The sequence below is a fragment of the Bos taurus genome, chromosome 15 (assembly GCF_002263795.3).
Source record: "Bos taurus isolate L1 Dominette 01449 registration number 42190680 breed Hereford chromosome 15, ARS-UCD2.0, whole genome shotgun sequence".
In the NCBI taxonomy this organism is placed as follows: Eukaryota; Metazoa; Chordata; class Mammalia; order Artiodactyla; family Bovidae; genus Bos; species Bos taurus.
The window spans coordinates 62,316,421-62,332,399 of NC_037342.1; the positions used below are offsets into that span (position 1 = coordinate 62,316,421).

Sequence of the window (15,979 nt, forward strand, 5' to 3'; positions counted from 1 at the left end):
GCTCTCCCACTTCACTAAAACTGCCTTAGCAAGAGACACTGAAGACTTTCTCACAGCTAAACCCAGAGGATACCTCTTAGTCCTATTCCTTCTTTTTTTTTTTAACTTTTTAATTGAAGTATAGTTGATTTACAATATTATGTTCATTTCTGGTGTTCAGCACAGGAGTTCATATATATATATATATTTTCCATTAAGGTTATTACAAGCTATTGAATATAGTTCCCTGTGCTATTCACTAGGACCTTGTTGTTATCTGTTTTATATATAGTAATTTGTATCTGCTAATCCCAAACTCTTAATATATTCCTGCCCCCCTCTCTCCTTTGACAACTGTGTTTCTGTGTCTGTGAGTCTGTTTCTACTTTGTTAATAAGTTCACTTGTGTCATATTTTAGATTTCACATATAAGTGGACTAATCGTATATTTAGCTTTCTCTTTCTGACTAGGTCCATCCCTCTTGCAAATGGCACTGTCTCAGTTTTTGTTGTGGCTGAGTAGTATTCCATTGTGTATATGAACCACATCTTCTTTATCCATTCACCTGTTGATGGACACTTAGGTTGCTTCAGTGTCTTGGCTATTGTAAATAGTGCTGCTGTCAACTGTGGGGCACATGTATCTTTTCAAATTGAGAATTTTCTCTAAAACATATGTCCAGGAGTGGGATTGCTGCGTTATATGGCAACTCTACTTTTAGTGTTTTAAGGAAACTCCATACTGTTTTCCATAGTGGCTGTACCAACTTATATTCCCACCAGTAGCGTAGGAGGGTCCCCTTTCTCCACACCCTCTCCTGCATTTATAATTTATAGGGTTTTTAATGATGACCATTCTGACCAGTGTGCAGTATTATGTTACTGTATTTTTGATCCACATTTTTCTAATGTTTAGCAAAGTTGAGCGTCTTTTCATGTGGCTTTTGACCATCTGTATGTCTTTAGAGAAATATCGATTTAGGTCTTCTGTCCATTTTTCAGTAGAGTGGTTTGGTTTTTTGTTGTTGAGTTGTATGAGCTCTTTGTATATTTTGGAAATTAAGCCCTTGTCAGGCACATTGTTTGCAAATATTTTCTCCCATTTCATAGGTTGTCTTTTCATTTTGTTTATGGTTTCCTTTGCTGTGCAAAAGCTTTTAAGTTTAATTAGGTCCCATTTGTTTATTTTTGCTTTTATTTCTACTGCTTTGGGAGACCCAAGAAAACATTGCTGTGATTTATGTCAGGGAACGTTTTTCTTATGTTCTCTTCTAGGAGTTTTGGGGGGTCATGTCTTATATTAAAATCTTTACACCATTTTGAACTTATTTTTGTGTACAATGTGAGGCATCTGTACAGTGCATTCTAACTTCCTTGACTTACATGCAGCCACCCAGCCTTCTTAACACCACTTGCTGAAGTGACAGTGTTTTCTCAATTATGCAATATATTCTTGCCTCCTTTGCTGAAGATTAATTGACTGTAGGCATGCGGGATTATTTCTGGGCTGTCTGTTCCATTCCATTGACCCACATATCTGTTTTTGTGCCAGTGTCACATGGTTTTGATTACTTTAGCTCTGTAGTGTTGTCTGAAGTCTGAGAGGGTTATGCCTCCAGCTTTGTTCTTTTTTCTCAGGATTCCTTTGGAAATTCAGGGTCTTTTATGGTTCCATATATATTAGAGAATTATTTATTCTCTTTCTGTGGAAAATGTCATGGGTAATTTGATAAAGATTGCATTAAATCTATAGACTGCTTTGGATAATATGACCAATTTAACAATATTAATAATTCCAATTCAAGAGCATGGGTGATGTTCCCATTTATTTGAATTATCCTGTTTCCTTTATCAATATTTTATAGTTCTCATCATATAGATCTTTCACCTCCTTGGTCAGGTTTATTCCTAAGTTTGTTTTGTTTTTGTCTGTTTTTTACGTGATTTTAAAAGGGCTTTTTTTTTTTTTTAATTTTCCGTTTCTGATATTTCTTTGTTAGCATAAAGAAATGCAACACATTTCTGTATGTTGATCTTATATCCTGCTACCTTCTCAGCCCTCTTCCTCCTTGATCTCTGCAACAGTTGATGTGGTTAATCACTCTTTCCTTAAAGTACTAACTTTCTCTGGATTCTATTAAAATATTCTGTTTTGGTTTTCCTTCTGTCCCTCTCTTCATGTTTTTCAGACTCCCTTTGCTCTACTCAAAATACAGACATGATATTCCCTCTTTTAGTGCTACATGCTCTTCCCTGAAGGTTAGTCCCTGGCACAACTAGGATGACCATGAAAAACCTCATCGAATAAAAGTAATCCATAATATCCAGGCATAGCTACACATGTTCAGTTGTTCAGTCATGTCCAACTCTATGTGACCCCATGGACTGCAACACGCCAGGCTTCTCTGTCCTTCACAATCTCCCAGAGTTTGCTCAGACTCATATCCATTGAGTCAGTGATACCATCCAACAATCTCATCCTCTGTCATCCCCTTCTCCTCCCACCTTCAGTCTTTCCCAGCATCAGGGTGTTTTCAAATGAGTCAGTTCTTCGCATCAGGTATTGGAGCTTTAGCTTCAGCATCAGTCTTTCCAATGAATATTCAAGACTGATTTCCCTAGGGATTGACTGGTTTGAGCTCCTTGCAATCCAAAGAACTCTCAAGAGTCTTTTCTAATACCACAGTTCAAGAGCATCAGTTCTTTGGCACTCAGCCTTCTTTATGGTCCCACTCTCACATCCATATATGACTATTGGAAAAACCATAGCTTTGACTAAGACGGATCTTTGTTGGCAAAATAATGTCTCTGCTTTCTAATGTGCTGTCTAGGTTGGTCATAGCTTTTCTTCCAAGGAGCAAGCATCTTTTAATTTCATGGCCGCAGTCACCATTCACAGTGATTTTGAAGCCCAAGAAAATAAAGTCTGTCACTGTTTCCATTGCTTCCCCATCTATTTTCCATGAAATGATAGGACTGCATGCCATGATCTTCGTTTTTTGAATGTAGAGTTTAAGCCAGCTTTTTTACTCTCCTCTTTCACCTTCTTCAAGAGGCTGTTCAGTTCCTCTCTCTTTCTGCCATAAGGGTGGTGTCATCTGCATATGTGAGGGTATTGATACTCCTTCCAGCAATCTTGATTCCAGCTTGTGCTTCATCCAGCCCAGCATTTTGCATCATATGCCCTGCATATTAGTTAAATAAGCAGGGTGACAGTATACGGCCTTGATGTACTCCTTTCCCACTTTGGAACCAGTCCATTGTTCTATGTCCAGTTCTAACTGTTGCTTCTTGACCTGCATACAGATTTCTTAGGAGGCAGGTCAGGTGGTCTGATATTTCCATCTCTTTAAGACTTTTCCACAGTTTGTTGTGATCCACACAGTCAAAGGCTTTAGTGTAGTCAATGAAGCATAAGTAGATGTTTTTCTGGAATTCTCCTGCTTTTTCTAGGATCCATAGAGATGTAGGATACATTTAGAAATGCAGAGATCATATCCAACTTCCTATTCAAGATATTCTCTGGAATATCTTGCATGCACTTCAAAATCAATGTGTCTAGAACTAAACTCACAGTCTTCCCTTATCTTCCAATTCTACTCCATTCCACATCTATTTCTCTTCCTCTCATCCATCCGTGGATTATTACTCAACCTACCAAGTGACACATGCCAGAGGCCTGAGTGATGAACTTCTCTCTCGCATTCTACATACCCATTAATTATTAAACATTGAAAGTTTTCAGCCTTTTTGTTTGTGTTTATAAACTCTGTCTATGTCTCTCCATTCTTCTGCCATGGCTCTGATTCAAACCATAATCAATACCTCTCACTGAGATGGTTATTATAGCAGCTTCATAGGTTGTCCCAAGTGTTCTCTTGTGCAGTCCATTTTTATACTATAGCCCGAGTGAACATTCTGATATGAAAATCTGATCATGATCCTTGCTTAGGACCTTTTTGTGTTCTCTGTGGTGAAGGGGAAGGGGAAGGTGAAGTCGCTCAGTCGTGTCCGACTCTTTGCGACTCCGTGGACTATAGCCTACCAGGCTTCTCCATCCATGGGATTCTCCAGGCAAGAATACTGGAGTGGTTTACCATTTCCTTCTCCAGGGGATCTTCCTGACCCAGGGATCAAACCCAGGTCTCCCGCATTGGAGGCAGATGCTTTAACCTCTGAGCCATTCTCTGTGGATCTTTGAAGTCCAGAGACCTTTATATGTAATCTGCCTCTTCTGATTCACTTTAGCCTTTTCTCTTCTCGTCTTCTCACCTCCTTCCTCAAGCTTTGTATTTATTTCCCTAAGCTTTTAATTCCATCAGTGCCATTCTCTCACCTCTCTTCAGGCCTTTGCTTAAGTTCTTTCTTGCTGCCTCTTTTTTCCTAACTCTTAATCATCTTTTAGTGAAAGAAAACTCCACTTAAGTGTTTCTTCCAGAAAGTCATCCTTAACTGTTGCTTTCCTTCTTCTCATTCCCAATGAGTAGTATTCCTCTTATATAAATACTCCTGTATAAATACTTCTTTATTTACTTTCTCATGAGACTTTTACTTTATTGAGAAAACCTGATCATGTATTTTATTCAGGAGACTGACAGTAAGCACTGTAATCAAGGGGACTATATACAGGCACGGTGAATGGACGAATGCATGAATAAATGAATGATATGACAGGCTGACTAAAAATAATTTATCATGGTTAGAAAAGTAAATCATGGAGTATTTTGAGTAATTAAGATACATTATGAAGGATGCACTGCAGGAATACAGTAAAAAACTTGAAGTGATAAAAATACTCATTGCCCTAATCTAAAGATAAGTTGAGGTTTGTCACTATGCTTTTAAGACTTTAATCATAAATTTACTGTCATACTTTGATGGGTTAACAACAGAAACTAACTCTTCTATTTCTGCATTTCATTACGTATATGAGTCTAAACGTTAAACTAGTTTTACTTACTGTGTGATATGAATTATCATTTCCCTATTTTTCTTCTTTTAATAGGACCCTCAAAAGAATGTTGATGTCTGCTTCTGTGTTATATAAATGTGTGGGAGATGTGAGGGAGAGAGTAGGTAGGATGATTCCAAAATTTTTGGCAGAGAAAGTTTGGTGTTAATACCATTAGATAAAGTCAGAAAAGGAGGAATGAGCAAATACTGAGGTAAAGTAATGAATTCAGTTTAATCACAGTGAATTTTATGTTCCAAGTAGGTCTACCTAGTAGACAGTTGGGTATTTGGGTATTAAATTTAGGCTAGAGAAACATATTTGGGATTCCTAAACATTACTGACTTCCTCGTTGGCTCACATAGTAAAGCATCTGCCTACGATGTGGGAGACCTGGGTTCGATCCCTGGGTTGGGAAGATCCCCTGGAGAAGGAAATGGCAACCCACTCCAGTACTCTTGCCTGGAAAATCCCAGGGATGAAGGAGCCTGGTAGGCTACAGTCCATGGTGTCGCAAAGAGTAAGACACGACTGAGCGCCTTCGCTTTCACTTTCAACGTTATTTAACTAATGTTTTATTCAGTGTATGTTTTAGTTGAAATCATAGGCATGCACTAGAATGCTCAAGATTATATACCCTTATGGATCCAGAGATAGAATTTTAGGTTGTCTCAATTCAAGCCAACTACCAGCAAATTTGTGTATGACTGTGTATATTTTTAGAGCAGCATAGAAAATTTACATCAGTTTCTTAGAGTGGCCTGAGACTCCAAAAAAGCCTCAGAAGAACTAGAGTAAAAGAAAAGCAGATCAAAATCAAAAGCCTAAACACATCAGTATTTAAGAGAGAAATAAAGGAAAATAAGCCCAGGAAAGAGAGTGAGAAGTTAACAGCATAGTTTCTGGAATCAGACTTCCTAGATTCAACAGTGGCTCTGCTGTTTCCTAGCAGTATCACCATTCGCAAGCTATTTACATTCTCTTTACCTTTAAGATAGAAATTAATAATATTTATAAGGCTATCATAAGGGTTAAGTGAACTAATGCATGAGCTGTGTGTTGCACCGTGTATAACATATAGTTAATGTGGGTCACAGAGTCTGATACATCTGAGCAACTCAGCACAGCACAGTACAATAGGTCACTTATTTGCTATTTTTAATGTAATGTTGACTGTACTGACCAGCCTTCCCAACACGAGATTCTACCTCTTTGAAGAGTTTTCTAGGGACAGATGAGGCCAGAATGAAGCAGAGCACTACCCGCAAAAACCATGCTTACCACCTGCATGGAAACCACCATAACTCCTAGGCTTCAAGCAACTGACTTGAAAAGAGTAGATCCAAATGAGAATAGGGACAACTCTTCTTCCTAAACTAGACAATTGTGTGAATTGATCTCTGCCACTTGCCTTTTGCCTTCTTCTCGCAGCAATAGAATGAGGATTTGGAGGCAGAATGTACAGAAAGAAGTATTTTAGAACTTTTCCTTTATTGTAGATCCCCTCTGCCCAGCTGAGACCTTCAAGCTACAAGTTTTAGTCTGCACTGAAGGAGGGGGAAAACTTTGCTTTGAACGTTAACGTTTTAAACTTAGATTTTAATTGGAGAAGGCAATGGCAACCCACTCCAGTACTCTTGCCTGGAAAATCCTATGGACAGAGGAGCCTGGTGGGCTGCAGTCCATGGGGTTGCTAAGAGTCGGACACTACTGAGTGACTTCACTTTCACTTTTGACTTTCGTGCATTGGAGAAGGAAATGGCAACCCACTCCAGTGTTCTTGCCTGGAAAATCCCAGGCGGAGCCTGGTGGGCTGCCGTCTGTGGGGTCGCACAGAGTCAGACACGACTGAAGTGCAGCAGCAGCAGCAGATATTAATGACTGAAACTGATGAGAAGGTCATGGAACACACTCTGGATATCATTAAGAGATACAAAAAGGAAGTTTTGACATAGCATAGTTGAAAGCAGTGACTAAACAAAATTGTTTCATATTTGTGTACATAAAAATTGAGAGCTCTGTATAAGCTGCTTACATATATAGAAAATGGCTAAGGAAACAGGAAAAGTGGGAGCAAGGTGTTTCTTAAAAAATGAGAAAGGGAGAGGGTAGTTCCAAAAAGAAAATTGTCTATAGCAATAGCCTCAGTAGACAAAAAGGATAAAAATTTTAAAGTGTCTCAGAAATTAAACAGTTAGCAAATCATTGGTGACTTTGAGACCAGTGTCAGTGGAACAATAGGGCCAGCTAATTTGAACTTTGATATTAAGGTAGGATTGATGTTCCAGTTGTTTCTGTCATTAGGCTGCATTCTACCCCTTGGGGGCATTAATCAGTCAGTTCAGTCACTCAGTCATGTCGAACTCTTCGCAACCCCATGAACCACAGCACACCAGGCCTCCCTGTCCATCACCAACTCCCAGAGTTTACCCAAACTCACGTCCATTGAGTCGATGATGCCATCCAACCATCTCATCCTCTGTCATCCCCTTCTCCTCCTGCCCTCAATCTTTCCCAGCATCAGAGTCTTTTCCAGTGAGTTAACTCTTCGCATCGGGTGGCCAAAGTACTGGAGTATAAGCTGCGATATCAGTCCTTCCAATAAATATCCAGGACTGATCTGCTTTAGTGTGGACTGGTTGGATCTCCTTGCAGTCCAAGGGACTCTCAAGAGTCTTCTCCAACACCACAGTTCAAAATCATCAATTCTTTGGCCCTCAGCTTTCTTCATAGTCCAACTCTCACATCCTTACATGACTACTGGAAAAACCATAGCTTTGACTAGATGCACCTTTGTTGACAAAGTAATGTCTCTGCTTTTCAATATGCTGTCTAGGTTGGTCATAACTTTCCTCCCAAGGAGTAAGCGCCTTTTAATTTCATGGCTGCAATCACCATCTACAGTAATTTGGAGCCTAAAAAACTAAAGTCAGCCACTGTTTCCACTGTTTCCCCATCTATTTGCCAGAAAGTGATGGGACCAGATGCCATGATCTTCGTTTTCTGAATGTTGAGCTTTAAGCCAGTTTTTTCACTCTCCTCTTTCACTTTCATCAAGATGCTCTTTAGTTCTTTTTCACTTTCTGCCATAAGGGTGGTGTCATCTGCATATCTGAGATTATTGATATTTCTCCTGAAAATCTTGATTCCAGCTTGTGCTTCTTCCAGCCCAGCATTTCTTATGATGTACTCTGCATATAAGTTAAATAAGCAGGGTAACAGTATAACAGCATTGACGTACTCCTTTCCTATTTGGAACCATTCTGTTGTTCCATGTCCATTTCTAATGGTTGCTTCCTGACCTGCATACAGGTTTCTCAAGAGGCAGGTCAGGTGGTCTGGTATTCCCATCCCTTTCAGAATTTTCCACAGTTTATTGTGATCCACACAATCAAAGGCTTTGGCATAGTCACTAAAGCAGAAATAGATGTTTTTCAGGAACTTTCTTGCTTTTTCGATAACCCAGCAGATGTTGGCAATTTGATCGCTGGTTCTTCTGCCTTTTCTAAATCCAGCTTGAACATCTGAAAGTTCACAGTTCACGTATTGCTGAAGCTTGGCTTATAGAATTTTGAGCATTACTTTACTAGAATGTGAGATGAGTGCAATTGTGCGGTAGTTTGAGCATTGTTTGGCATTGCCTTTCTTTGGGGTTGGAATGAAAACTGACCTTTTCCAGTCCTGAGGCCACTGCTGAGTTTTCCAAATTTGCTGACATTTGAGTGCAGCACTTTTACAGCATCATCTTTTAGGATTTGAAAAGGCTCAACTGGAATTCCGTCATCTCCACTAGCTTTGTTCATAGTGATGCTTTCTAAGGCCCACTTGACTTCACATTCCAGGATGTCTGGGTCTAGGTGAGTGATCACACCATTGTGATTATCTGGGTCGTGAAGGTCTTTTTTGTACAGTTCTTCTGTGTATTTTTGCCACCTCTTCTTAATATCTTCTGCTTCTGTTAGGTCTGTACCATTTCTGCCCTTTATCCATCCCATCTTTGCAAGAAATGTTCCCTTGGTATCTCTAATTTACTTGAAGAGATCTCTAGTCTTTCCCATTCTGTTGTTTTCCTCTGTTTCTTTGCATTGATTGCTGAGGAAAGGTTTCTTATCTCTCCTTGCTATTTTTTGGAACTCTGCATTCAAATGGGTATATCTTTACTTTTCTCCTTTACTTTTTACTTCTTTTCTTTTCACAGCTATTTTTAAGGCCTCCTAAGACAACCATTTTGCTTTTTTGCATTTCTTTTTCTTGGGGATGGTCTTGATCCCTGTCTCCTATACAGTGTCACAAACCTCTGTCCATAGTTCATCAGGTACTCTATCAGATCTAGTCCCTTAAATCTATTTCTCACTTCCACTGTATAATCATAAGGGGTTTCATTTAGGTCATACCTGAATGATCTAGTGGTTTTCCCCACTTTCTTCAATTTAAGTCTGAATTTGACAATAAGGAATTCATGATCTGAGCCACAGTCAGCTCCTGGTCTTGTTTTTGTTGACTGTATAGAGCTTCTCCATTTTTGGCTGCAAAGAATATAATCAATCTGATTTCGGTGTTGACCATCTGGTGATGTCCATGTGTAGAGTCTTCTCTTATGTTCTCGGAAGAGGGTGTTTCCTATGACCAATGTGTTCTCTTGGCAAAAGTCTATTAGCCTTTGCCTGCTTCATTCTGTACTCCAAGGCCAAATTTTCCTGTAACTCCAGGTGTTTCTTGAATTCCAACTTTTGCATTCTAGTCCCCTCTAATGAAAAGCACATCCGTTTGGGGTATTAGTTCTAAAGGTCTTGTAGGTCTTCATAGAACCGTTCAACTTCAGCTTCTTCAGTGTTACTGGTTGGGGCATAGGCTTGGATTACCATAATATTGAATGGTTTACCTTGGAAACGAACAGAGATCATTCTGTCGTTTTTGAGATTGCATCCAAGTACTGCATTTCGGACTCTTTGTTGACTATGATGGCTACTCCATTTCTTCTAAGGGATTCCTGCCCACAGTAGTAGATATAATGGTCATTTGAGTTAAATTCACCCATTCCAGTCCATCTTAGTTCACTGATTCCTAGAATGTCGACATTCACTCTTGCCACCTCCTATTTGACCACTTCTAATTTGCCTTGATTCATTAATGAGCAAGTGTAATTCCATTGCCATATGACAGCCCATGAAATATTTGAAGCCAACTCACTTGCATCCCTTGGGTCTCTTTCTCTTCAAGGAAAATACTCATTTCTCATGCATTCCAGTCCCTTCACCCTCCTGGTCACCCATTTGGAAGATGCTTTAGTCTATGTAAGTCCTCAAATGAAATATATTATTATCAGTCTGGTCAACTACCATAGAATATAACTGAACAGTCATCTCTCTCAAACTAGGAATTGGACTATTAATATAGGCCAAAACTACATTTGCTTTTTGGCAGTTCTGTCACATCGTTATCATATTTGTCTGCCCAGTGGTATGAGTATTTATTAAATAGATTAACAAAATGCTTATTGTACAACCTCAAAATTTTTTCACGGTATTGGTAGTTTTCAGCTTCAACAGCTTAAATATTTTTTTGACTTTTTTTGCTAATCCCTAAATGGGTGATCTTACCCCATTAGTTTTTGCTGCCCCATGCAGTCTTTGAAAGAGTAGGATTGATAACTATTATAGTGTTTGTGACCAACCTAGATAGCATATTCAAAAGCAGAGACATTACTTTGCCAACAAAGGTCCATATAGTCAAGGCTATGGTTTTTCCTGAGGTTATGTATGGATGTGAGAGTTGGACTGTGAAGAAGGCTGAGCGCCGAAGAATTGATGCTTTTGAACTGTGGTGTTGGAGAAGACTTTTGAGAGTCCCTTGGACTGCAAGGAGATCGAACCAGTCCATTCTGAAGGAGATCAGCCCTGGGATTTCTTTGGAAGGAATGATGCTAAAGCTGAAACTCCAGTACTTTGGCCACCTCATGCGAAGGGTTGACTCATTGGAAAGGACTCTGATGCTGGGAGGGATTGAGGGCAGGAGGAGAAGGGGACGACAGAGGATGAGATGGCTGGATGGCATCACTGACTCGATGGATGTGAGTCTGAGTGAACTCCGGGAGTTGGTGATGGACAGGGAGGCCTGGCATGCTGCGATTCATGGGGTCGCGGAGAGTCGGACATGACTGAGCGACTGATCTGATCTGATAGTGTTTGTGTGTGTGTGTCTACAATAAGATATGTTTTCTGCCAAAGTACAGTAGATCTGAGTTTACAAGGTAAATTTTTGTTTTCCCCTTAATAATTATAAGTATTTGCTGTGTACTATGTACCCAGTGGGCCTGCCTGGTGGCTCAGTAAAGAATTCACCTGGCAATGCAGGAGACATAAGTTCAGTCCTTGGGTCAGGAAGATTCCCTGGAGGAGGAAATGGCAACCCACTGCAGTGTTCTTGCCTGGAGAATCCCATGGACAGAGGGGCCTGCTTGTTTACATCCATGGAATCTTGAAAGAGTTAGACACAACTTAGCGACTGAACAACAAGAATATGCACAGTACTAGTGATGTAACAGTAAGATGTGTTCTCTGTCATGAGGAATTTTTAGCTTAGTGGCGAAATTTCAATAATATGTATTAAATGCTATTTGTAGCAGTTAACACTATGCCCAAGGGCACTCTGATCATGTCAGCTAGGCTTGAGGATAGCTTCTCCAAAAATGAGGTTATCTAATCTGAATTTGGGAGGATTTAAGGGAATTAGCTAGCCAATGAGGTGAAGTTCATTTATACTAAAGTCCTGAGTTCAGATGCAGTATGACTACTAGAGATAGTAATTTAAGATATGAATATAGATTAGATCAGTAGCGATTGTATGTAGATTTTTTTAAAAAGTCAAAACCCTTAGTCATTTAAGAAGTAGGTAAAAAAGTGGGAGCTTTGCCATTTAATTTAGTTGTTTTACGTCTTCACTGATGATAAATTATTCAATATTTTTTATAGTCTACAAGCGAATATCTATAGTTTACACAGTATGTGCGTGCATGCTCAGTTGCGTCAGTTGAGTCCAGCTCTTTGCAGTACTAGTGCGTATATTTTATTGCCCTTCTGAGTATTGCATGCTAAATCACTTCAGTTGTGTCCAAATCTTTGTGACCCTATGGACTGTAGCCTGCCAGGCTCCTCTGTCCATGGGATTCTCCAGGCAAGAATACTGGAGTCAATTGCCATGCCCTTCTCCAGGGATCTTCCCAACCCAGGGATCAAGCCCACATCTCTTACATCTTTTGCATTGGCACGTGGGTTCTTTACCACTAGTGCCACCTGGGTATTATGTGTCCTCAATTTTATAAATAATTATTTCTATTTTTCTAGTTAAATAATTGTGTCTTGGATGGTAAAGAATCCACCTGCAATGTGGGAGACATGGGTTCGATCCCTTAGTTGGGAAGATACCTTGGAGGAGGGCATAGCAACCCACTCCAGTGTTCTTGCCTGGAGAATCCCCATGGACAGGGGACCCTGGCAGGCTATAGTCCATAGGATCTGAAAGAGTTAGACATGACTGAGTGACTAAGCACTGCACAACACAGTTAAATAATTTAGGTTTACTTTTTTCTTTACTGAATAGTTATTCAGTGACCATTATGTACCTTCTAAAGGAAAAACAATAATCATATATTTTGTTACACCACTTTTAACAAGTATTTTTATTTTTGCACGTTAAGCTCTCCTCCTTGGCTACAACCATGCAGAGACTATAGGCCACACTAAAGGATTTCGTTCTTTCTCCCAGGAGCAATGAGAAACCACTAAAAGATTTTAAGTAGGGAAGTGACATAATCAAGTTTGTATTGAATATTTTGAAAAGGTCACTGCTAAATTGAAGGAAGATTAGAGTGGATGCAAAGAAGTAAGAGGAAATTGCAGCTGTCTAGCAAGAGCTGTCGGAGAAGGTGATGGCAGCCCACTCCAGTACTCTTGCCTGGAAAATCCCATGCACAGAGGAGCCTGGTAGGCTGCAGTCCATGGGGTCGCTAGGAGTCGGACATGACTGAGTGACTTCAGTTTCACTTTTCACTTTCATGCATTGGAGAAGGAAATGGCAACCCACGCCAGTGTTCTTGACTGGAGAATCTCAAGGACAGGGGAGCCTGGTGGGCTGCCGTCCCTGGGGTCGCACAGAGTCGGACATGACTGAAGCGACATAGCAGCAGCGGCAGCAGCAGCAGCAAGAGCTGTTGGTAGCAAACCTAGAGGAGAGACATTGGCATAGAGCAAAGTGAATTCTAAAAATAGTTTGAAAATAAAACAGAATTTTAGGCATGGAGAGAAGGGTGTATTGGTGAGAGGGAGGAGAGGTATTAAGAATAAATTCTGCTATTCTGAAAAACTGAAAGAAGACCACATTTGATGTAAGAAATCAATGAGTTTCTGAGTTCTATCTTGGACATACAGGATTTAAAGCACTTCAGTGCTTCTGTATTTAATAGTAACAGAAGCCTGAAAGTGATGTAAAAGTCCATATTGGGGAGATGACTAAATATTGTAAATTATGAGACATAAATGTACTAGATTATGCCTCTTAAGCATCATAGTTAGAAGACTAATTCATGTGAGATTAAGTGGAAAAAGTGGGATAAAAAATTCAATAATAATTGTAACCATCCTACTGTACAGCACAGGGAAGTATATTCAATATCCTGTGATAAACCATGATGGAAAAGAATATGAAAAAGAATATATACATGTATAACTGAATCACTTTGCTCTACTCATAATTGTGATGCACAGGCTTAGTTGCTCTGCAGCATGTGCTATCTTCCTGGACCAGGGATCAAACCTGTGTCCCCTGCATGGGCAAGAAGATTCTTAGCCACTGTACCACCAGGGAAGTCCCTAAATCGACTACATTTTTGATCGTGGATTTACTTTAGTATTCTGTACCAAGAAGGTTTATAGACAAATTGCCACATGGTATTTTAGGTATGCCACAGGAGACTGTTTTAATAAACTGCCTTTACTGAATTATAATTTACATATTAATATGATAAAAGACCCATTTTAAATGTGTATTTTAGTGATTTTTTTACAAATATATTTACTCACGTAACCACCACAACAATCACGGTATAAACCATTTCCAACATCCCCCCTAAATTTTCTCAGACCCAAATATTTCCTGGTCCCCAAACACCTAACATCTTTCTAGCACTAGAATTTAGTTTTGCTTTCTCCAGAAAGTTATGACCAACCTAGATAGCATATTGAAAAGCAGAGACATTACTTTGCTAGGTCCGTCTAGTCAAGGCTATGGTTTTTCCAGTGGTCATGTATGGATGTGAGAGTTGGACTGTGAAGAAAGCTGAGTGCCGAAGAATTGATGCTTTTGAACTGTGGGGTTGGAAAAGACTCTTGAGAGTCCCTTGGACTGCAAGGAGATCCAACCAGTCCATTCCGAAGGCGATCAGCCCTGGGATTTCTTTGGAAGGAATGATGCTAAAGCTGAAACTCCAGTACTTTGGCCACCTCATGTGAAGAGTTGAGTCATTGGAAAAGACTCTGATGCTGGGAGGGATTGGGGGCAGGAGGAGAAGGGGACAACAGAGGATGAGATGGCTGGATGGCATCACCGACTGGATGGATGTTAGTCCGAGTGAACTCCGGGAGTTGGTGATGGACAGGGAAGCCTGGTGTGCTGCGATTCATGGGGTCGCAAAGAGTCGGACACGACTGAGCGACTGAACTGAACTGAAGACTATCAGATTAAGGCAGTCATATCATATATACTTTTTACATCTGACTTTTTTCACTTAATGTTTCTGAGATTCATTTTGTTGCCCATCTATCAACAGTCCATTTCTTTTGTTGTTGAGTCTTACCTCATTTGTGGACGTACCATCTGTTTTTCCATTCACTGGTTGATGGACACTTATGCCATTCCCAGTTTTTGATTCTTATGGAAAAACTATCATAAACATTATGTGTACATCTATGTGTGAACATGTCTTGTCATCTCTTATGGGTAATAAGCAGGAATGGAGTTGCTGATTCTTATGTTTAACTTTATAAGAAACTTCCAATCTGTTTTCCAAATTTTACCATTTTACACTGCCTCTATCAATGTGGGAATGTTTTATTTGCTCCACATTTTTTCAGTACTTGGTATTGTATTTTTATTTCAGCTGGTTTAGCAGGAATGTAGTGGTTTTTCAGTGTTTCAGGTTGCATTATTTTGATGTTTAGTACCATGGAACATCTTTTCACGATCTTGTTGACCATTCATATATCTTCTTTGGAAGACATAGTTATTGTTCCACCTCATATACTTGTTTTAAAGAGGAAAAAAATAAAAGCATTTGAGTATGCTTAATATATGGTAGAATCTGACTATAATTTTTTTTTCTTACAGAAGAGGATAAATACAACATTTATTCTCCTTTGCTCTTCAAGTATTTCCTGGCAGAAGGAATTGTCAGTGGCCATGCTTTGTTGGTTGCATCTGCAAAAGAAGACCCTGCTGACATTTTACAGGTATAGAATATATTAATTCAATATTATAGTTTGAATGTTTTATGAAAAAAATATTGCTTATGTATATATAAGCAAGATATATATTTGTGTATGTGCAAACTGTATTTAAATATATTAATGGGACCTCACATGTCTTTTTTTCTCTTAAAAAAATGTATCAGATTTATTTGAACATATGGTCTAATTTTTAGAGTCGAACAATTTTTTAACCTTTGTATCAGAGTGAGAAAATTTTAATAAGCTATTTAAAACTGAGAGTAAACAAAATTATTGTTAAATGATGGTATGAGAACTTAATAAAATAGCTAGGTAAAGAAAAACAACTGCAAAATGTTGTCAGATTTTATGTTAACCAGTATTCCAAAGGTATAAGTTGGAAGATGATACAGATATTGGAAGTACTCATTTATTAAAATTATTTGGTTTTGAGAATGCCAGAAATTATTTTCTTCCAAGAAATAAGCAATAATGCTAAAATATGTGATTAAAATATTGAGTTGGCCAAAAATTTCTTTGGATTTTTCCAAGATCTTAAGGAACTTTTTGG

At 39.1% G+C, this 15,979-nt stretch overlaps 1 protein-coding gene across 3 annotated transcripts in view; it reads left to right on the plus strand.

The window, feature by feature from the left end:
* The window catches only part of ELP4 (elongator acetyltransferase complex subunit 4), a 257,443-nt gene that overhangs the window by 19,910 nt on the left and 221,554 nt on the right, over positions 1-15,979 (plus strand). For all 3 annotated transcript variants that reach the window (NM_001038684.2, XM_059874954.1, XM_010812747.4), the window contains exon 3: positions 15,311-15,432. In NM_001038684.2, coding sequence (NP_001033773.1) covers positions 15,311-15,432 — 122 coding nt within the window. The remainder of the gene's footprint in view (positions 1-15,310; positions 15,433-15,979) is intronic.